Genomic DNA, 22023 nt, shown 5'->3' with positions numbered 1-22023 from the left:
AAAAGTAGCATCATCACACTGTAAAAATGCTCTGTTACTAGCAGGTGAAGTCAGGTCATTTGAGACAAAAGGTTTTACAGCTTGAGCTCTTTAAAAAGAGTAGAAAAAAAGTAGAAAATCAGAAGGCAATAAGCAACAAAAGAATAAATGACCCAAAAATGAGCCTCAAAATAAGATAATAATGATACATTTCTAAAAAAAAAAAAAGTGCTTCAAAATATTATAATTTTGTAACATAATTTAAAATATGTCATTATAAAATCTATTAATTAACCCTTTGAAAACTGAACAAATTGGCTTGATTTCTTTCAAAGACAGTGTCAGAAGGCAATGAGCAACCAGACAAGAAATGACCAAAAAATAAGCGAGAAATTAGTAAAACAAAAGTACAAGAAAATTACCTGAAAATTAGTTAAAAAAATAAATAAAATAAATAAAAGAAGAAAAATAAATTAAGTTAAAAAAGGCAAACAAAACATGTAAAAAGTGCTTAAAAATATTATAATAATTCTGTCACATTTAGAATTTTAGAAATGCAATTATGATCATTATAAATATAGTTTTTAAGAGCTTTTTTAAATTTTTTTATCCTAGACATTTTCCCCAGCTTTTTATAAAGTATTTTCTAAATCTACTTATTTCTTGCAATTTGTGTAATTTCCTATCAAGTTGCACATTCATTTTTTTAAAATAATCAAAATTTTTATTTATTTATTTATTTATTTATTCAGCCAAACATGATTTCCCCCATGTTTCTGAAAGAAATTGCACCAATTTGCTCTGTGTTCAAAGGTTTAAATACACGTGAAAGGAAAGAAGCACAAGAAAAGTGATGCTGCTCCAGGTTTTAAAGTGTTAAATTTCCATTTTGTCAGTGAAATCAACGACAGAAACTTCATCGTGGTGAAACAAAAACACTGACAGCATCTCTCAGCTTGAAAAGCCCTCCTCCACGTTCCTCCCCCATAAAAGCCCACATCATCTCACTCACACACACACTCTCACACACACACACACACACACACACACACACACACACACACACACACACACAAACAAACACACTGATGCGGAGGGTTTGTCTTGATGTGGTTGTCAACAGTAATTACCTCCTCGTCACTGCATCAGCCCTAAAAAGTGAACACAGCTGCAACATTCGGAATATAAACTGATAACAGCTCATTTTTTAGATCAAATACTTTTTAATTTTCAGCTGGTCTTAAAATAGCATTCAGTAAAATCAAGAAACAGCTGGCGGAGAAATCCAACACAATAAAGCATGCTCAGTTTAATCACTAAAGCAGGGGGTGCGTTCAACAGGGCGTTTTGTTAGAGAACCACTTTGCAACATGTTTGTAAGAGATCATTTGAGGAGAATAGTGAGGTACTTTAACACTAGCAGCTGAAATATTTACCGTGGCCAAAGATCGTTTCATCTCAATCATCGGTGGCTTAAATTTGACTAAATGGTTCCCTGCAAAAAAAACAGGATGTTGAACACAGCTTGAGCCTTAAGTCCAGGAGGAACGCAAAAAAAATCAAACTAATATTTTCGTGAAGATCGCTGTACAAAGAGTGACGAGCTCCGTTCATTTTACATTTTTTACAAACTCTGAAATAATTTCTTATAAAGTATGTTTTTGATATTTAATTATCGTGAAAATAACAACAAATCAGAATGATAACTGTGTTAAAAACATCTTTCACATCAAAACAAATAAATCATGCAGCGGCGGCGGATGTCGAGGCCGTCTGAGGGAACTGATGCTGCTACTGCTCAGAAAACGGACCATTTTTTAAATGAATCAAAATTTCAAAAATGTAATATTCACCCTGTAATCTTTCTGTGAAAAATTCCCCTCCTGACAACCCCTTTAAAGTTTATCAAAGAAAAATCCACAAATGTCTTCGGCTAAGTCATGCTATGATACATAAAATTTTACTTATCTTAACAGAATCTGCTATTGAGAAACATTTCTCCCAAAATCTCATGAATAAACAAATAAATAAATAAGTGCAAACAATCTGAGGACTCAATAAGTGATCGCGTGGTCGTCTATTAGCGTAAAAAATACAAAGTAAAGTTATTTACTCAGCCTGTTTTCTTTATTCTCTGTTATCACACTTTAACTCAAAATCAAGTGTGTGAAAATTAATATTCTGAAAATGGGCTTCATCACCGCTAAAATATTATGTGATATATGGACGAACTATCGCCCAAATTCAGTAGGCGGGGCACTGGGATCCAGGCGTAATTCGGGCAGTGAAGGTGAGAGCAGCTGAGCTGTGACGAGGCTCCGGTGTGTCGGCCGCATTCCTGATCTGAGATCACCGGCTGATTAATTACAAAAAACGTGATTTACTGTTTCATAATTCAGCCAACAACACCAAATGTGACAGCTGATTCAAGGGCCGACCACACCAAGAAAATCAGATTATAATTATAGAAATATTTTAAAAATTGTTACAACTCCAGTGGATGGCAGAGCCGACACTACAACTATACACTACAGCTAACATATATGTGTGTGTGTGTGTGTGTGTGTGTGTGTGTGTGTGTGTTTGTTTTTTACTTTTCTACCTTTCTTTCTTTTTTTTTGCATAGTTTCAGGTAATTTTCTTGTAACTTTTTTACTAATTTCTTGCTCATTTTCAGTCCATGTCTTTCAAACCAATTTTCTCAGGTTTCAAAGTTATAATGTGGCCAGTCAGCTTTTTGTTTTAGATGATGAGAGTAAAGGCAGCCGGCACATCCTCGCCGCTGAGTCCTGGACTGTTTCGACCTCAGGAAGCACGTGAACAGGACTGATCTCGGAGCAGGAACGCTGCAGAAACACCTGCGATCCACGAACCTCGTCACAGTTCAGGCGCTCGCAGCTTGACCCGACTTCACTGAGCGAAGCAAAATCAGAGAAACCCATCCAATAATATGCTCCTGTAATATCACACATTAGATGCATCGATTGTATCATAAAAGCACGCCTGTAAAAATGTGTGTGTTGTAACTGTGTTCTGTAAAGTAGAGCTGGGCGATAAACACGATACATCCTGTTACCGTGATGTGAGACCAAATACCGTCTGAGATTTCGGATATCGTCGCATCATGATACGAAACAAGTGTTTTCTCATTTAAAGGCTGCAGTAAAATAAAGTCATCTTCTGAACTTTTCAGACTCGCGTCATTAAATCCACATTTCTGACGATAATCAAAAATCTCATTGTGTTAATATTTCGTCCAAATAGACAAAAAGTCATCCCTAAATATTGTCGCAGTATCAACATCTACGTATTTCGTAATTTAGTGACATTTTATTTTGCCGTCCAGTCCAGCATTTATGAAGCTTTTGAGGAGGTTTTAAATATTGTGATTAGAGCCCGACTGATTTATCGGTTCACCGATATTATCGGCCTTCGCAGACATAACGGAGCGTATCGGCATCGGCTGATATTTTTTCCGATATGTGCTGATAAGAAATCTTTTTTCAGACCAAAAAATACAGAAAATGATGCTTGGGTGGTTTAGAAATGATCAGTAACTGACTGACACTGAACAGTGCTGATGTTTATTTAGCTATTTATTTTATTATATTTATTCTTTATTTAAATGGCCGTACAGTACTGATGCGAGTTTCACTTTTATATTCTTTATTTGAACGGTCAGCGAAGACTGATGCTGAACTCACACAGTACTGATGTCTATTTCAGTTTTATTTATTCTTTATTTTTGTTTGTGTGTTATGTTAAATAAGTAAATTGTTAAAATAAGAAAACAGCCTTCTGAGTATTTTTGCATAATCATATCGCCGCAGAATCAGAGCACATAGAAATGATCTATTTTCACTTCGGTCGCCATATCGGTGAATAATCCGTGAAATAAAATTGGCATCAGTCTCAAAAAACCCGGTCGGGCTGTAATTGTGATATCTACCGTGATATGGCCCAAAAATATTGTGACATTATTTCAAGGCCATACCGCCGAGCCCTACTCTAAAGTACACAGTATTCACATTACGCTTTTATATGTGTGTGTGTGTGTGTGTGTGTGTGTGTTATCCTGCGCTGCTTTGTTACTATAGCGTGCAATATTATTTCTAATTTTACTTCGATATCTTTAATTTCGAGACGTGGTGGATAAATCTGGTTGAAGTGCCCTCGAGCAAAGAAAAACAACCTCCGGCTGCTCTCTCTGTTATTATGCAGTTCTGACCGAAGCTGTCGCGGCCGCCGACGGCCGACTGACTGATTTATAAGAAGATAAAATAGCTGCTGAAGCGATCGTGTGCCGGCGTCTCTCCGTGTGCGTAAAAATAATATGTTCAATGCACAAACTGTCAGATAGATAGATAGATAGATAGATAGATAGATAGATAGATAGATAGATAGATAGATAGATAGATAGGGTTGTCATGCAGTACAAACTGTTGGGTTTCGGATGTCGGTCAAAATAACACGTGACAGTAATCTGATTACTGAAGTAACAGCGAAGTGCATGCGTGGATGGAATTAAAAAAGAACTCGTTAAAGCATTCTTCCATTAAAAACAGAAATAACAGTCTGTATAATCTTCAGCTCTCCTCTCGCTAAACAACACCTTTTCCTCTTACTTCCTTTTCGATGGATTCACTCCGCCGATAACAGTCCTCCTCGCTCCTCGGCGCCTCAGTCCTCCTCCGACAGAGTCTCGTGCGGCGTCGAGGATCGGGACTTGTGACCTCTGACCTCCGTCTTCCTGTCCTGCAGGAATTCTTCGATCTCTCCGGGCAAACACTGGAACTTCTCCTGAAACTCGGCCTCGATGGCCCCCTGCAGCTGGAGGAGCGCGAGACAGGACTGACGTTAGGCCTCATGCAAGAAACTACCAACGAGCTGGTGTTCGCTCGTATCCACGATCTGCTCTCTTTTTGTCAGAATCCAGCGATTTCTGGGATTCACCAACGTTTTCTTATTTTTGCTTTTCTCTGAGGTAACAGAGCATTTTACGAGTGGTCCGCAGCGCCAAGACGAGAGAAAAACATCTCGCTCTCACAAATCGCTGCCAAACACAAGGAAGTTGACTTCTTACCAGCAAATAAAGAGAAAATTAGGAGAAATTTAAGAGGCCCATTGATTACAGATTGCTTTCGGATTTTTTTTCCTCCGGCAGATATCTTCTGCTGCAAACAAATTATGTAAACCAAAATCAGCGAGATAAACTGGTGATGACTCAGTCAAAAACAACACAGCAATGCGCCTTGTTTATCTGCTACTGTTGGGACAGATGGGACGTACGTTTAGAGACGCAACCAGCTGCTGTCAGCCATTACTGCCAGCAGCTGAGAGGCTCCAATATGGCTGCCAGAGGGCGCGTTACATCACTCAGTCGCTCGCGTTGACGTCAGCGCTGATCCTAAACTGTGTGGGCGATGAGCCGCAGACAGCAGCAGCAGCAGAGCTCCGTTAACGGGACGTTTGTTGCAGCCTGAAGTGTGCGCAGTGAAAGGAGGAGCGTGAAAGAGAGGAAACGACCAACCCTGACCCCTGACCTCTGACCCCTGACCTCTGACTCTTCCTCAAATTTAATCACCTCCTTCCTTTCTTTTTCATCTCTTCCTCTGTTCTTTTTTTGTCCTTTTTGACGTCTTTACTCATTTGTTTAGTTCTTGCTCGCTGATTTTTGCACAATTGTCCTCCGTCACTGTGTTTTGTATCCTTTTGCACATAAAGTTTTTTTTAAATTGAATGAAATAAACTGGTGATAAAGTCATGAATAAAAAAAATTAAAAAGGGAACTTTATGATGAGCATGAACATGCAGTTGTGATAGAAAGACGTTTATTTTACCTTTGGTTTCTGGTCTTGAATCTCCTGCAGCAGCTCGTTGTGTTGTTCCACCAGCTGATTGTGGCGCTTCGTCTGCGTCTCCTCAAGCTGGACACAAGAAAAAAAAACAAAGTCAAACCAGATCCAGATCCACATCCAGAAAAGGACTGCTCTGCTTTCACAGCAGCTATTAAATCAGCAAAGTTTCTCTCTCTTCAAAGCTCGTAAACTCTGATTGATACTGAATTGATATTTGGTGATATTACAGGCGAAATCTGCAGTCAGAGGCGCTAATGGAGCGGAGTGTGAGCTCCGGGCTGACTTATTATTATAATTATTATTGTTATTATAATTATTATTGTTATTATAATTATTATTGTTAATTATAAGGATCCCCGTCAGCTGACGCCTAAGCGAAAGCGAGTCTTCCTGGGGTCCAAAACAACATGAACATGACAACAACAAACAGTAATAATGATAATAATAGTATAGCACGTCAATAAAATAAGTAAACAAATAAATAATAATACATTAATAATAATAATTATTATTATTTTTATTAGGCGACAAGCTATTCTTCCTGGAGTCCACAACAACATGAACATGACAACAAATAATAAACAAACAGTAATAAACAGTAATAATGATAATAATAGCATAATAGTACTTCATCCTGCGCTCACCCGTTTGATGTTCTGGACGACTTCGTTGACGTAGGACTTGTTGATCTCGATCTTCTCTCTGGGAAAACACAGACAGATGAGTGTGATGAGCGTTTTCTCCTCTGACAGAGCAGCTGCACGGATCAGCTGACGGAGGAGATAAGAGCTGCAGCTGGAGTCTGAAATGAGGAGCAGCAGGTGAACGTGCGTGTTTGTGTTCGTGGATCGTACTCTTCAGCCAGGTGTTTCTCTTTGGTCTTTGCTTGGTTGATCTTCTCTGTTCTCCTTCGATCCATCAGTCTCTTCAGCTCTTTCTTCTCCCTGCGGCAGCGGCAGAGACATCAGAGGCGATGTGAGAGGGTCCGGTGAAAACATGAATGGAAAAAGTCGTTTAAGAGGTTTGATTGGTGGTTAAAATGGTTGTCGTCTAAAAACGCAAAAGTGCACGACAGTGCAAAATATCAAAGATAAAACATCAAAATAAATCATAAAGGAAACCCTCTTTAATAAAAGTACACCAGATTATCACTTTAATCTAAAAACTGAACATGAACGCAGGGTACACAAACACATTGTGACGGGAAGGTAACGTTCCTAAAATCCTTTTCAAACTTCAACCGTAACGAGAAAAGACTTTTCCGTTTTCCGCGGCCTCTAGCTCGTAACGATGTCATTCTCTGTGTGATAAAACAGCCTCATGTTTGTCCTTTCAGCGGCACATTTGTCACTTACTTGTCACAGATGTCTTTGAGTTTCTTCATCTGGGCGTTGTGACTCTCCTCGGCCAGAGCGCTCAGCCGCTCTGTCAGCTGCAGGAAACGGTTGACAACATTTAGATTTTATATTCATGTTTTTAAGCGTGCTTTAAATTACTTGTAATTAAATGAAACCAGACCATCATGGTCACACAGACGCGCAGGTCCATACACCCTCAGTGCTTTTACTGTATGTTTTCTGCTGTTTCATGTAGGCGTTGTAATTTCCTGATCGTGTCAGTTGGATTCAGTCAGTTGCGGTTTAGAGTGTGCTCCTTTTGTCTCTCTGTTGAAATTTGGACTTAAAAATCTGTCATGTCGTAATCTGTTCGAGAGCGCAGAAAGTTACCTATTTATTCACATCTCGCTCTGTTCTGTTACGTTCATTTTTATTACTCTTTTTTATCGTCTTTTTTGGATTTATTTTTAACTATTTTGCCTTCGACAGAAAGGGAGCTTTAAATTAGTACACCCAAATATAGAAAACCAAAAGGTTTGAGACATTGTCACAGGTTAGAGTAGCAGTGTGAGCAGTTTACCATTTTAATATGTTCCCTCTGCAGATATTTCTGACTGTAGTACTGCTCCTGCCTCAGAGCCAGAAGCTGCTGCTGCTGCTCGTCTCTCAGCTGCTGGAGGCGCTCGTCTTTCTCACCGTCCGAGCACGACCCCCTGATGAGCGCGTACGCAGAAAAATGAGAAAAATCACACAAAAACAGTAAAGACCGACACGTTGCGGACCTTTGCATGACAAAAATCGACTGTCTTTCACTGTCGGCGTGCACCTGCTCTTGCTGCACTGTCTGGCCGTCTTCTTGTACTTGTTGTTGAACTCTCGGAGGAGCTCGGAGGTTTTCTTCTGGTGCCTCCTCACCAGCTCCTTCAGCTCCTTAAACTGCCGCCTCTGCTCCTTCTGGTAAACCTTTGACTGCTGCAGATTCTCCATGGCGCACACCTGAACATCTGTCGCCACCAATTATCACACATATTTTAGTAAAACTCAAACATCATCCTCTGTTTTGTTTTTCCTTCGTTATTTCTGCTGAAGTTTGGCCGGAGAGTAATTTATTAGAAGACGTTTTTATAATGTTTTTCCGAAAGAATACAGTATTTGAATATTTGATAATACAGATTGTTGAGATATGTTGTCATAATTATATTTTGCATTTCGCAAATATTCAGTTTTATTTAATTAACCCTTTGGAACCTGGATCAATGTTACTTTACATTGCCATTACAATGTTGCCTGTCACAAATATTTAAACCCTCGAACTGCAATTATTCGAAAACATGGGTGAAATCGCAATGAGCAATTTGGAAAGAAATAGCGTGTCCAACAATTTTGCAAGAAATGTTCTTTTCTTTTTCAAGAAAAAAAAAATTCTAAAATGGGAAAATGTCTTAAACTAAACTACACTGACAACTGCCATAATAATGTATTTACCAATATTTTACAGAATATTTTTTTAATTTTCAGGTAATATTTTTGTACTTTTTTCTTTTCTCTGGGAGTAAGCTGAGTTACAAAAAATTAGTAGATTAAGAAATTTTTTTAGGGGAGAAAAGAAAAAAACTAGGGAAAACTATATGTATAATTAACATAATTATATATTTAAAATTATGGTACAGAATTATTATACATTTTAAAGCACGTTTTTCAGGTCACTCACTTGCTTTCTTTTTTCTTTTTTCATTTTCAGGCAATTTTCTTGTACTTTTTACTATTTTCTCGAAACTTTTGGGTCATTTCTTCTTCAGTTGATCATTGCCTTCTTCTCTATGTTTTTCAAAGAAATCCAGCAAATTTGCCCAGGTTTCAAAGGGTTAATTATAATTCCCTGATTGCACACGTGGGATTTTAAAAACTGATGAGAAAACACCATGTAAATACTGACCTATCAAAACACTTAAAACCAGATCTTCACTCTTCGCTGCTGGTTTGGCTGCTTCTAAAATGCAGAAAAGACATAAAAAACATCAGCAACGCCAATAAAATTAACAAGTTTTTTTTTTAGAAAATATAACATTTGAAACATTTGAGACTGAGTGTGTCTTTGTCTCGTAGGTGGATGCTACCTGTCGTAGCTGCTTGCTGATTGGCTGCGGACGCTTTGGGCGTGGTGGCGATGGGGGTGTGTCCTGCAGGTCCGGGGGCGGGGCTAAGCCCGTTCTCCAGAGGAGCTGATTTCAGATCGTTTTTGCGCTCCGCACAGCTGTCCACCTCATCCTGAAAACAACACAGAGTTACAGACAAATGCTGTGATCCGGACAGAGACACACCAGAGACAAGACTGACCTCAGTCTGCGTGTCCTCCTCCACGTCCTCCAGCGTCAGAGCCGCCAGCTGTTTGGACCTTTGCTCCAGCAGGTTGACATATCGGATCGGGTTGGACAAAGCTTCGATCACATCTGCAGAGGAGACACGCAGAGACAGATAAATACTGAGCTCAGGGACGTAGTTATGTCCAGGACACTGGACAGCTTTGACATATGGAGGCTGTGATAGAGGCAGAGCAGAAGCTGGACCGTTTTTAGATGCTGGCTCAAAAACAGCGAGACTGAGGACATTTTAAAGCAGTTATGTGAGGTAATTAAGTACATTTACGCAAGTACTGTAATCAAATACAATTTGAGACAATTTTAGTTTAATTTTCTGCTACTTTCTCTACATCAGAGGCAAATATTGGACATTTCACTCCACTACATTAGATAACTTTAGTTAGTTAGTAGTTACTTTTTAGATTGATAAAACATAATCTTATCTACAAATAAATGATGATGATGTATTATTACAGGTTAAGATAAAAAAAAAACTCCTAAGCCGAATTTGACCCAAATATTTCTTGCAACATAAAACATGACTTTTTGCAGCTATTCAGGAAATCATCTCAATTCATAAAAATCCTTTTTCTGTCTTAGCATTTTTAAGACATTTGAACGATTGGCTTAAGGCAAGCCAAGAAAATAAAATTAAAAATTTGTTTTATATTTGAGGAATATTTAAAAATGCATTAATATCATTTAATCAAATTTAGTTGAGGTTTTAGAGTAATTAATTAATTAATTAATTAATTAAATTGACTGGATTATTAAATTTCAGGGGTTAAGTGATACAACTATACTCAGTCTGTTTTTCCCAATTACTGTAATTTCACTTAGTTTGCATTCCTCTGATGTAATTAAGTATATTTACTCAAATACTGTACTTAAGTACAAATATGAGGTTACTGGATTATTTAAATCTAATGCCACACTGTACTTTTAGGCACTATTTCGCTTTTTTTCCACACAAACCAAAAAAGTGCAGCTGTACAATTAGTCGATTAGTTAGAAAGTTAATTGGCAACTATTTCTTTCCTATACGTACGTTTTCATGCAAAAGAAAAAAATAATTAATGGTTCCAGATCTCATACATACTGTATGTATAAGGCATTGCTGCTTTTTCTTTTAACTAAATTTATTTAAAACTTTTTACATGTGTACATTTCATACTTAAATGCATCTTCCTGAAATCACATTAACTTAGTTTAATTTTATTTTACAAAATGTCACGTGGTGTCAGGTTTTTGGTAAGAGAACGTTTCTGCATGAGACACCTCGTGTTGGTCGAAGGGAAAATTTGACTTGACAGAAAAAGTCGTACCTGCAAATGTGTCCGGGACGTAATCTTTGACCTCGATGTAGACAAACACAGCCGGCAGAATCAGAGACTGGTGCTTCTCATTCCTCAAGCTGATGTAACGGTAACCTAAAGGAAAAGTGGGAGAGAGATGCAGGAGTTCACCAACATCAGTAATCTACGGACAAAATTACAGAGGAAAGAGAAGTAATTTGATTTAAAGTGGTGAATGACATTTTTCAGAGCAGCACGACGTCTCTGCGAAGTGTTTTACGGGTTTTTGCAAACAGTGGGAGGCAGGTGTCTCACAGGAGGTAGGTAGGACAGATTGGCAGCGTCTGAATACTGTGACAAACACATTAGTGGGTTTAGAGGCGACACTGGCATTAAAGGTGAGAGAAAATGGAGCGTGGACGTGCTAATCTTCAGTCGAGGATTAACATCAAAATGCTTGTCCTTTCTGATTCTTCTTGACATAAAACAGCCGCAATTTATCATAAACGGGACTCCATCAGCTTAAGGCAAAGCACATTTAAGACTTTGTAAGACTCTTTTAATGCCACATGGGATTAAGTTTCAAACCAATTTTCTAAAAACCAAAACTGAAGGACAATTCAACGTAGAAAGAAAAAAAAGTTTTCAGAGAGGAACACCTTTTTAAGAGGATCTTAGATTAAAAGACGATGAACATATTATAGTATCATAAAAGTATATATTTGGTTTACCTGCAGAAGTGGAAAATATCTGGCATTTATGGTCATTTATTATTATTATTATTATTATTATTATTATTATTATTATTATTTTACAATGCAATGTCAGAAAAAAATGATTCATAAAATCCTACCTCTTATGTCAGAGTATTTGAACCTTTGAAATAATAATTTCATAAAGTCAAATTAACACCAATTAAAGTTTTGAGTTTGAGGTTTTTTTTTAAGATTAATTAATTCACTGCCATGTAAGTATTTTTTGAGGATTCGCGGGAACCCCAATTAATCCGGTTTAGGAAAGATTTGACAGTTTTAAACATTACTTTTCTGTTGAGTTTTCTGGCATAGCCTCATTTACACAAACAAAATCCATTTTGTGAATAAACGGAAGAAAACTGACTTCACTGACGTAAATAGATCAGACAGCGCACCGAGTGGATATCTGAGATTTGCAGTGGACACACACCACAGCAGCGATCAGTTTACACCAAAAATAAAACCCAAATCTCACCTGTGGAGAGTTATACATTTGATAGAGAGAAAGTTAATAAAATAAATGTGACTGAAGTATCTACCTGGTCTGACGGCAGACACCGGAATAATCCGATGGCCGATAAACTTCCCTCCTTCCTCAAAAGCAGCGATTCTCAGAGACGCCAGAGTCGGAAGAATCACCTGTCAGAGAGACGAAGAGACAGCATGAGCAGACAGATCAGACCAGTGATACTCAACTTACAGACTATCGGCAAAATCTGGCCCCTGATACGGTGCCGGCTGGCCCCCAACCATTCTCTAATTCACAATAAGGATAAAGTGAGAGAATTGTTTTTGTCCTTTTAGTCTCCATCAGGTGCCAGAGACATAAAAAAGCATCAAAATTGAGCTTGTTTATCAAAGAAAGTGACTGTGGAGGATCCGCCACACCCCCAGACAGGGGTCCTAGCTAAGACACTAATGTCCTTAAATCCGAGAAATGCCCTGAAATCCTAGAAAATGTCCTAAAATCGAGAAAAGCCTTGAAATCCTGGAAATGTCCAAAAATCCCAGAAATGTACCACAATTCTACAAATGTCCTTAAATACTAGAAACACCCTAAAATCCTACAAACGCCCTAAAATTCCTGAAACGTCCTAATTCGTAAAAATGTCCTAAAATTCTAAAAATGGCCTGAAATCCTATAAACAACCTAAAATATCAGAAATGTTCTGAAATCCTGGAAACATATGGTGCTGCTGCGACGGGCCTGTTGCCGTGGTTACGTCTGCCTGCATTAGACGTGACGTTTAAGGTCAGATTCTGCTGAATGACTCCTTCCTGTTTCACCTTTTTGAAGACAATCGGCTCTTCGTCCCACACGGGGTTGACGGCGTTGTTGTTCTGGGAGGTTTTGGTCTTCAGCGCTTTCCTCCTGGTGTCTGCGGGGAGTCCGAACATGTCCACCTCCACGTACACACCCACCCGCTTTTCAGTCAGAAACTGACCCGAAATCACCTGAAACAAGCAGAGAGACGTGGAAACGGACAGATACAAACGTGTTAGGGAACACATTAACTGCAGGCGGGACAGTTTACGTTATAAATGCTTTAACCCTTTGAAACCTGAGCACATGGGCTTAATTTGTTTTCAGAACATGGAGAGAAAGCAACAAGCAACTTCACAAGACATGGCCCCAAAATCAGCAAAAAAATAGTTAAAAAGTTACAAGAAAATTAACGAAAAATAAGACAAAGAAATAAGACAATAAAACATCATTGAAAAGCTCTGAAAATAATGAATATATAAATAAAATATATGTGTGTGTATATGTATCTACATATCTATATTTTCTGTAAAATTTTAAATATAAACTTATAATTATAAATACAGTTTTAATTTTCCCTATTTTTTTGGATAATTGTCTGATAACCCTCTCCTCTTTTTAGAACTAGTTTTAGGTCATTTTCTTGTCACCTTTTATGAATTTCTTGCTATTTATGGGACATTTCTCACAGAGTTTGTCTTTGACTTCTTCCGCCCGTGTTTTAGAAAGAAATCAAACCGATCTGCTCAGGTTCAAAAGCAACTGAACACAACTGATGTTGATCCAGGTTTCGAAAGTTTAACAAAACAACAACTATGCGGTACCTTCACAGAGAGGGTGTTGGCTACGATGCCGTCCACTGTGTTTTCTGTGAAGGGGTCGAAGTGTTTGTCCGGCCGCCTCATGAACTCCGGCTTCAGTCTGTAGCCGCTCCGGCCGTTGTACTCGAACATGAAGAGGTTCAGCTGCATGGACAGATCTGCAGCAACAAGACTCATTTCAGTTTAGAGCTACAAGAACAAACAACTATCAACCATCAACAGTTAACTAAAGGCTGGTACACACTAGAGGATAATCGGGCCGATTTTTGGCCCAATTTTTGACAATCGGGGGTTCCTAAAACTGCCACAAATGGCAGTTTTAAACTTCGAATATTTGAATCCAGGCAAGAAAATTCTGACATTGTACATTTCTGCAAACATCAGATAGATTACATCTGCACGATTCATATCAACTTTTCTAAAGGCAGACGGCTGCAGATGGCTGCAGATGGCTGCAGACGCCTGCAGACAGCTGCAGCACCTGCAGTCGCCTTCAGACACCTGCAGACGGTTGCAGACGGCTGCAGACGGTTGCAGACACTCCTCCAGGACAACAAACAACACCAGTGGTTGTTTTTTAACATCCGCACTCACCTATAGTTTGGTAGTTTAGAGCCACCAGCTGACAGCCGGCGTTCCAAAAAAGTTGAGGCATAAAGTTGGACGAGTCGACTCGGGTTCCCTTCGGATAGATGCGACTCAGCTGGGATTTATTATATCTGGTTAATGTAACGTTGAGGACAAATGCGGAGTTTGTTAAATAATTTTCTTTTTCCATGTCATGACGAGCAGCGAGACATTTCTGTATCTCAAAGATTAAAAACACAGCAAGACATTAACCAGCGGTACAAAACAAAAAGAAGAAATCATTCATACCACTGTATGAACATCATTTCAGGCAACATAAGTTTGTTTCTACAAATTCTTAATTATCATATACACTGTAGTGAAATGTATTACAACTGAGATTAAAATGAAATGTTGCTCAGTGCTTGAGAGATTTTGTAGAAAATTTGCACCAAAACCCCCAAACACCAACAAAACGTGGTGAAGTAAAAGAAAAAAAAACAAAACAAATAAATGAACCGAAAAAAAAGCTTACAAAATACAGTAATTCTGTAAAAAAAATGTTTTTTAAACATTAAGTTATAAAAATTATAAATGTAGTTTTCTGGACAATTTCTTTATCTTTTTAAAATTTTCTAAATCTACTTATTTATTTATTTATTTCCTCAACAAGTTCCTCATTGCCAAAAATCAAACAAATTTGTTCAGCATTCAAAGGTTTAAATACTACAAGCAAAGTGATGTCGATCCAGGTTTCAAAGGGTTAACGGATGTAAGAAAAATTATCAAAAAAATAAACAATTAACAAAAAAATCTCAACATTTCATCCATTTCTGTAGAAAAAACTAAATGAAACTGTAACTTTTAAAAGTTAATATTGTTATTCAAGACGTGTAAAATAAAAACAACAAGATAAGGACACGATGGAGACGTGAGGACAAAACTTTCACTTTCTGCTGAACAGCCTCGCCCTGCATTTAACCTGAACCTAATTGCACCATAAAAACACCGAAAGAGCTAAAAGAACAGTGGCCAAAAGTCTCAAGAAGAAGAAACAGTGAAATTATCAAAAAAGAAGTATATATGATTAATAATTTGAATATATATATATGTATATAAATAACATAAAAAAATAAAATAACAATAATACAGACAAAGAATGATATCAATAGTTTCTAAAAATTTAAGGAAAACTCACCTCTGATGCCATATTTACAGGAAATAATCTGCCTAAAATTCATCCAAATTTTCCTGCAGTTATTCAGTGTCACTGTTTGGTTTAATTGTGCAGTTTATCAGATGTTTTGTATGTTACTGCTATAATGAAAAAAAAAATTAAAAACTGTCACTTTGTCAGGGTTCATTAGTTTACTCAGTGATAGAAAAAGACCGCTCGCTGGTTTAAACAAGAAAAAGAAAAAGCATCAAATGAGGAGGAAAAAGTGTAGAAGCGGTTGCCATGGTGCGGTGTAGCTGTGGTTACTGTTGCCAAGGATACTCTACGAACTCCACTGGTGACTTTGTGAGATGCTCCAAAGCTTTGGTCTCCACGAAAGACGACATGTGGTAACAGCGGGCCGCCTCTACACACACACACACACACACACACACACACACACACACACACACACACAGAGTTATTTTTCATTAATTATCTCAGTTTCAACATGATTCCCACAATCTCTCTGCAGATCAGCTGCAATAACTTTCTGCACTGCAGCCGTTTTTATGCTCCAGTGGTGAAATGCAAGGACGCACACCGCCTGTTAAACCATGACGAAGGATGAAAATAACACATCAGAGAAGAAACAATGCGATCAATGAGAGACGTGGCTCGCTATTCTCCTAATGCAGGCCAGTATTTAAAAAAAATCTAAACTTCATACATGTGCTGGAGAAAGCTGCGGTTTGATGTCTGAAGTCTTAAGTCATCTGCTAGATCTGCCGTGCTGGGATGTGCTGTGCGTGTGCGTAATCGTGTCAGACGTTAAACGAACAGCGTTGTCATGTTTTGCAGTGTGCGTCGTCTTTACGAGAGCCGAATACAAACTCAGTTCGTTTATATGATGTTGGAAAAAGTGGAATTATTGTGTTGGTCCGACTAAAACTGGACTTTTAAAATACACGTAAACATGTTAGTGCGGCTGAAATGGGACTAAAACACACCCAGATAATTTGGTTGGAAGTCGAGTTACTCCGTCATGTGAACACCTCAGTCAGAGTTTAACTGGACTCAGTGTTTGTTAGGGACTGTTTGTTATTTACGAGGGGGAAGGGTGCTGCAAGATGGGGCAAGCATTTAAAAAAAAATGTAGGCACTGAGGAGGGACGTGTTTTTAATTTTGGATTAGGTGAGGGAACTTAAAAACAGGAAACTGTTCCCAACACCGACACAGAAGCTAAGCCATGTCCTGCTGCAAAACATATTTTAACCACCTAAAAAAATGAATAATTGTATATTTTCTGTCTCGGCACGTCCTAAATCTGCTAAGGTCAGACGAAATGGCGCAGCACGGTTTGACTCGGCGCAGACGGTGATAGAAAAAGGGTGAAAGCGTTTTCTTACTCTTTGAAGCCTCGAAGGAGTTGAACTTGGTCGGCTGGACGTAGTTTACCAGAGTGGACATTTCCTCCGTGGCCACGGCCTCCCGCTCCGCTGAGCCCTGAAAAAAATGACAACAGGAATAAATTTCAGTCAAGTTTAACCCTTTGAATCCCTTTTCTTGTGCTGCCTTCACAAGCAAACCTTCTAACCTTGAGCCAAGTGGTTTGATTTTTTTTTTTTAAACATGGGGAAAAATCAACGAGCAATGAATGTCATGTAAAGTGCAAGAAATTAGGAGATTTGGAAATTTGTAAGAAAAAATGTAAGGAAAAAACTATATTTATAATGATCATTATTTCTTTTTAAAAATATTTTACAGAATAGTTTTTTAAGCACTTTTTTCCAGCTCATTCCCTTGTGTGTTTGTTTATTTTATTTTATTTATTTATTCTGGTTTCTTTTGTTTGTGGGCTTTCCGCCCCAAATTTTCAGGTAAATTTCTTGTTCATTTCTGATGTTGCTCATTGCCTTCTTCCTATGTTTTGGAGAAGAAATCAAGCCGATTCGCTCAGGTTTCAAATGGTTAACATATCAAAATCAGCGGTTTAATGGTCTGATGGCTGCATGTACTGGACAGATGTTGGGAGGGAAGAGATTTACACGTTTTTCATTGTTCTGGATTTGAATTATAGTCGGGAGTTTTCAACACTCAACAACAAACCAATTTAAAAACAATAAACACACAAACACGTGAACTTCCTGTCACTACCAGATCTCTCAGCAGGCCCAGTTTTCTGGTTATTTCTCGTACTTTTGTTGCTATCGTTTGTTTTTGTCCTACTTTTCCTCTTTGCTCGAATAAACTGTGTTTTAACAGCCAACACATTTTCACTGTCACATCTGTTTAACTTCTTATTTCTCTTTCAACGTGGGTAAAAACATTTTTTTTTATCAGCAGCTTTGTTTTACCAGATTGTGTGTCTTCTTGTTTTCCGCCCCCACATGATCTGTCTGTGCAGATAAAGGTGAGCTCAGGTGTTCACAGGTTGCACAGAGTACCGCTGCATGTGTGAAACAAGTTTATGTTTCGTGGCTGCAGATGGAGAGTCCACACAATCTGATAAACTGCCTGCAGCAGGAAGCGTCCGCCTCGACGAGAAGAAAGCAACCAAATCTCTGAACAGAACCGCCTCAGTGAGGTTGTGTTGTGGATAATGTAGGCTCCAGATTTTGACAAATATCTGCATTGTTTTTCAAATTTTTTAACCATCATGAGCAGAGGTGGAAGAAGTCTAAAATCTCATTAGAGGCGACTTGCAGGAAGAAAACTGAAAACGCGAGAAAGCGTTGGAGAGAGGAGCGGTTGTTGTAGTTTGAGTAAAGAAAGCGAATCTTAATCTTTGCAATAACAGCTCTTGTAGCTCCTGCTGCATCATGGGAGCTGGTTCCTACTGAAAAACACATAGACATAGCATCATGTGACCTAGAAAAGACTTAAACACGGTTTCCATTGCAGTTTTGCAAAATATGGATTTTTCGAATCGCCTGAAATGCCACCTGATGCGAGCAAAAAAAATTATGTGTTAAATGGTAGTGTTTTTAAAATTAATGTGTTTCCATAGGTGTATTTCATATTTGCAATTTAAGAGATAGTTTTTGGGGGCTTTAATTGCCTTTAATTGACAGTACAGTGTGAGCGTGAAGGGTGGGGGTGGGGGTGGGGGGGTGATATGCAGCAAAGGGCCGACACTGGATTCAAACCCACGGCTGCTGCGGCGAGGACGCAGCCTCTGTACATGGGTCAGCGCTCTATCCACTGAGCCACCGGGCACCCCTATATTTGCAACCTTAATTTGCACAAATGGAAACCAGCCCACTGACAAAAACAAGCACTTTTACTGGATGTAAATTGACGTGGAGCACGTGAGGCGAATACTTTCATGGCTGCTGGCTGCTCTCTCTCAGTATTGCACCAATTTAAAAACATTTTGTTCCCACGAGTCACTCAGACACAAAAAACGAGAAGAAAGAGCCTGCACGAACAATACTGAAGAACCTCTTAAAGTAACTCGAGCTAAAGTACTCAGTTACTTTCCACCACTGATCATGAGTCTGAAATAGGAAATCGATGATTGATCGGCGGAGTATTACTCTGATGGAAACTCAATGAAAGCAGCTCGTTCAGGCCGACTGTGGACACTAAAGACAAGAGGACAACAGCACACGACCGTGCATATTAATGATGAACAACATCGACGGCGAGAGGACTGAAAAACACACCACAGAGACAACAGCAAAAAAAAAACACAAATGAGAAAGCAGCAAATTTTAACAACATAACAATGTCAACAATGAAATAAACAACAAAACAATAAAAACAAACACTTGTAAACACCGACACATGGCGACAGCAGCGAGGGCGACCGCCCCTCAGCCTCGTATGATGTCACCACTGACCTTTTTACAATCATCATCTTCATCATCATCATCTTCCTCACTCTCAGCCTCCATCTCTGTTAAAATTAAAGTCAAACAAGTCTTCATCCTCATCGTCTCTTCACCTCTTCTGTTTTCCCCAAATATCAAAGTATAAACCTGAAACTGCGTAAACAAGATACCTGAATATGAGCTCACTGGTGCTCTCACTGCAAATTTAACTCGAAAACAATCATCGATACTCCTCATCAGTTCTTTTTCAGTGCAGATTTTTGGAGGAAAATATAAGATTTTTTTTTTTTTATTTTTAAGATTTTTTTTTTCTTTTAAAATGTTGGTGTTTTCTTTAAAACATTTTTAGCCAAATTTGAATAAAAATTCTGGCTTTTTTTTTTTTTTTTAAAGTTTTGGTGATTTTTAAAGAAAACATGTTGCGGGCCCTTGGGTTTGGAAGGCATGTTTTCTTTAAAAAGTATCACAATTTCTCACAGTCAAGTCAATGTAAAAAAAGATAAATTATTAATAGATTTTTAAATTTCCAGCAGTCCTTGATCAAATCATGCATTATTATACATATAAATTCATTGACTTTTCCAAAACTTTTCCAGGCATGGAAATTGTGATTTGCAAATTCCATGACTTTTGCAGGTTTTTCATATGAACCACCGAGGGTTAAATAAAAAACAAAATTGAAACAAAAACTGTAAGAAAACAGCTGATCAAATATGTTTTAGATCATCCAGACGTGACACTGTAATAAGTGAAACAAATGGTTAAATGTTCAAATATTTTCGAGAAGTGTCCTCTGATGTATGTTTGCCATAAATTACAATCAATCCGCAAATAAACCAACATTTACGCACAATATCTGTGCTGCGATTTCAAGCAGAAATCACACAAAATATCAGCAAATAAGCCAGCAGCTGCCTGCAGCTCTGCAAACATCCCACTGCTTTCACTCTGCAGGTGATTATTCAGCCCACTCCAGCTTCTCTGACTGAAGGGTCACGGCCGTGTATGAGTACGTACTTCAGCACGGCGACCAGTCTGCTCTCTGTGCACGGCCGGGCTCTCAGTCCCAGACCTGCTTTCAGGATTTGCACATCAGACGTGTCAATAAGGCTCCGTAATTTCCCCCTGCACCGCTGTTTAATTGCTGCTCTGAGCTTCTGGCCTCTTCTGGGATGTCCTGCTCATTACTGAGACATCCCTGATGAGGTGCAGAGCGCCGCTCAACAAAATCAAAGACACCAGCGTGAGCAGGAGGAGCGGATTTGTCACTTTGGCCAAAGTCACGATGGAAATTACGGCTGAATAATGCACAGCGTCCTCTGACAGAGAGAGGGACCTCTGAGGAGAGTCTGAACCCACGAAATATAAAAAGCATCTGGATCTGAAGTTAGCAGAGAAAAAAAGTGAGCACACATTCGCAGGTGCTGGGCTTTTAGGACATTTCTGGGCTTTTAGGACGTTTCTCAGATTTAGGACATTTCTAGGATATTAGGACATTTTTAGGCTTTTAGGACATTTCTCGGGTTTTAAGATGTTTCTTGGATTTTTGGAAGTTTCTATGATTTTAGTACATTTTTTAGGCTTTTAGGATGTTTCTCAGATTTAGGACATTTCCAGGATTTTAGGACATTTTGTGGGTATTAGGGTGTTTCTAGGATTTTCCGACATTTCTAGGATATTAAGACGTTTCTACGATTTTAGGACATTTCTAGGCTTTTAGGACATTTCTCAGGTTTTAGGATGTTTCTAGGATTTTTGGAAGTTTCTAGGATATTAGGACATTTCTAAGATTTAAGGACATTTCTAAGATTTAAGGACATTTCTTGGATTTTAGGACATTTCTATGATTTTGGGACATTTCTAGGATTGTAGGATGTTTCTAGGACTTTAGGGCAATTCTATGAATTTAGGCATTTCTAGGATTTTAGGATGTTTCACAGGTTTTAGGATGTTTCTTGGATTTTAGGACATTTTCTAGGATTTTAGCACATCAGGGTCTTAGCTAGGATGCCTGTCCGGGATGTGGGGGATCCTCCACTGGAACTTATTTGATCAACAAGCTCTATTTTGATGCTTTTTGTGCACTTGGGCACCTTAAGTATACTAAAAGTACAAAAAAATCCCAGTGTGAATCACTTTATTTTCATTGTAAATAACCCGGCGCTCTATCAGGGGCCAGATTTAACCTGTGGGCTGTAAGCAGAGAATCACTGCTCTAAATCATTTTCATCTTTTTCTCTTTTGATCTGTTGAATAAAAACATCAAAATATTCTGGGCCGTGTGAATCTTTTTAAACCGATCATCATCAGCGGCGGAGCTGGAGCTGCAGCAGCATCATTGTACCTTTTCAATCATAAGATAATCGGATGGTGACTCATATTTGGGAGGGTTTGTGTGTGCTGCGTGCGAAAACAGTTTCCACATAATAAACTTCATAATGAGATAAAAGCCTGGATCGTCTGTGGCGTCAGTATTCTCCGGCCTGAGAAACCTGCGGTCATTTCATCCTGTTTTGTGTTTTGATACAAAGAGCCGTCAGCGTGTCACAGCTGAGCACATTTTCACGAGGATTTCTAAGCTAAAAAAAAAGAAAAGAAAAGTCCTTTTGTCTTTGTGTCTTACCTCCGGTGTTGTTGCTAGGAGACACCGGCTCGTTGCTCTGATTGGCAGGCTGGTCCGTCAGTCGTTTGGTGTCGGTGTTGTTGGAGGGTTTGTGGGATTTCTTGTTCTTGATGAGGATTTTGCCCATCAGCTCCTGCGGACTCGGCAGAGGGACGCCGGACTCCAGCTGCA

At 38.7% G+C, this 22023-nt stretch overlaps 1 protein-coding gene across 1 annotated transcript in view; it reads right to left on the bottom strand.

Annotated features, from left to right (window-relative positions):
* Positions 1 to 1167: 1167 nt before the first annotated feature.
* The window catches only part of plcb1 (phospholipase C beta 1), a 37205-nt gene continuing 16349 nt past the window's right edge, over positions 1168 to 22023 (bottom strand). Inside the window, exons 14-32 of the mRNA XM_088086110.1 lie at positions 21853 to 22018; positions 19239 to 19294; positions 16803 to 16899; positions 15735 to 15819; positions 14264 to 14388; positions 13673 to 13827; positions 12872 to 13039; positions 12124 to 12223; positions 10860 to 10964; positions 9512 to 9624; positions 9292 to 9442; positions 9111 to 9164; positions 8001 to 8178; positions 7755 to 7887; positions 7193 to 7269; positions 6692 to 6781; positions 6482 to 6539; positions 5820 to 5906; positions 1168 to 4809 (exon numbers count right to left, since the gene is read on the bottom strand). Of these exons, the coding sequence (XP_087942236.1) occupies positions 4660 to 4809; positions 5820 to 5906; positions 6482 to 6539; positions 6692 to 6781; positions 7193 to 7269; positions 7755 to 7887; positions 8001 to 8178; positions 9111 to 9164; positions 9292 to 9442; positions 9512 to 9624; positions 10860 to 10964; positions 12124 to 12223; positions 12872 to 13039; positions 13673 to 13827; positions 14264 to 14388; positions 15735 to 15819; positions 16803 to 16899; positions 19239 to 19294; positions 21853 to 22018 (2148 nt within the window). The 3' untranslated portion in view covers positions 1168 to 4659. The remainder of the gene's footprint in view (positions 4810 to 5819; positions 5907 to 6481; positions 6540 to 6691; positions 6782 to 7192; positions 7270 to 7754; positions 7888 to 8000; positions 8179 to 9110; positions 9165 to 9291; positions 9443 to 9511; positions 9625 to 10859; positions 10965 to 12123; positions 12224 to 12871; positions 13040 to 13672; positions 13828 to 14263; positions 14389 to 15734; positions 15820 to 16802; positions 16900 to 19238; positions 19295 to 21852; positions 22019 to 22023) is intronic.

Source organism: Plectropomus leopardus, chromosome 13 (genome assembly GCF_026936395.1).
Source record: "Plectropomus leopardus strain MGB_pleo_1.0 chromosome 13, ASM2693639v1, whole genome shotgun sequence".
Lineage (NCBI taxonomy): Eukaryota > Metazoa > Chordata > Actinopteri > Perciformes > Serranidae > Plectropomus > Plectropomus leopardus.
Note: the sequence above shows the minus strand (reverse complement) of the source record. Positions and strands in the feature narration are given on the sequence as shown.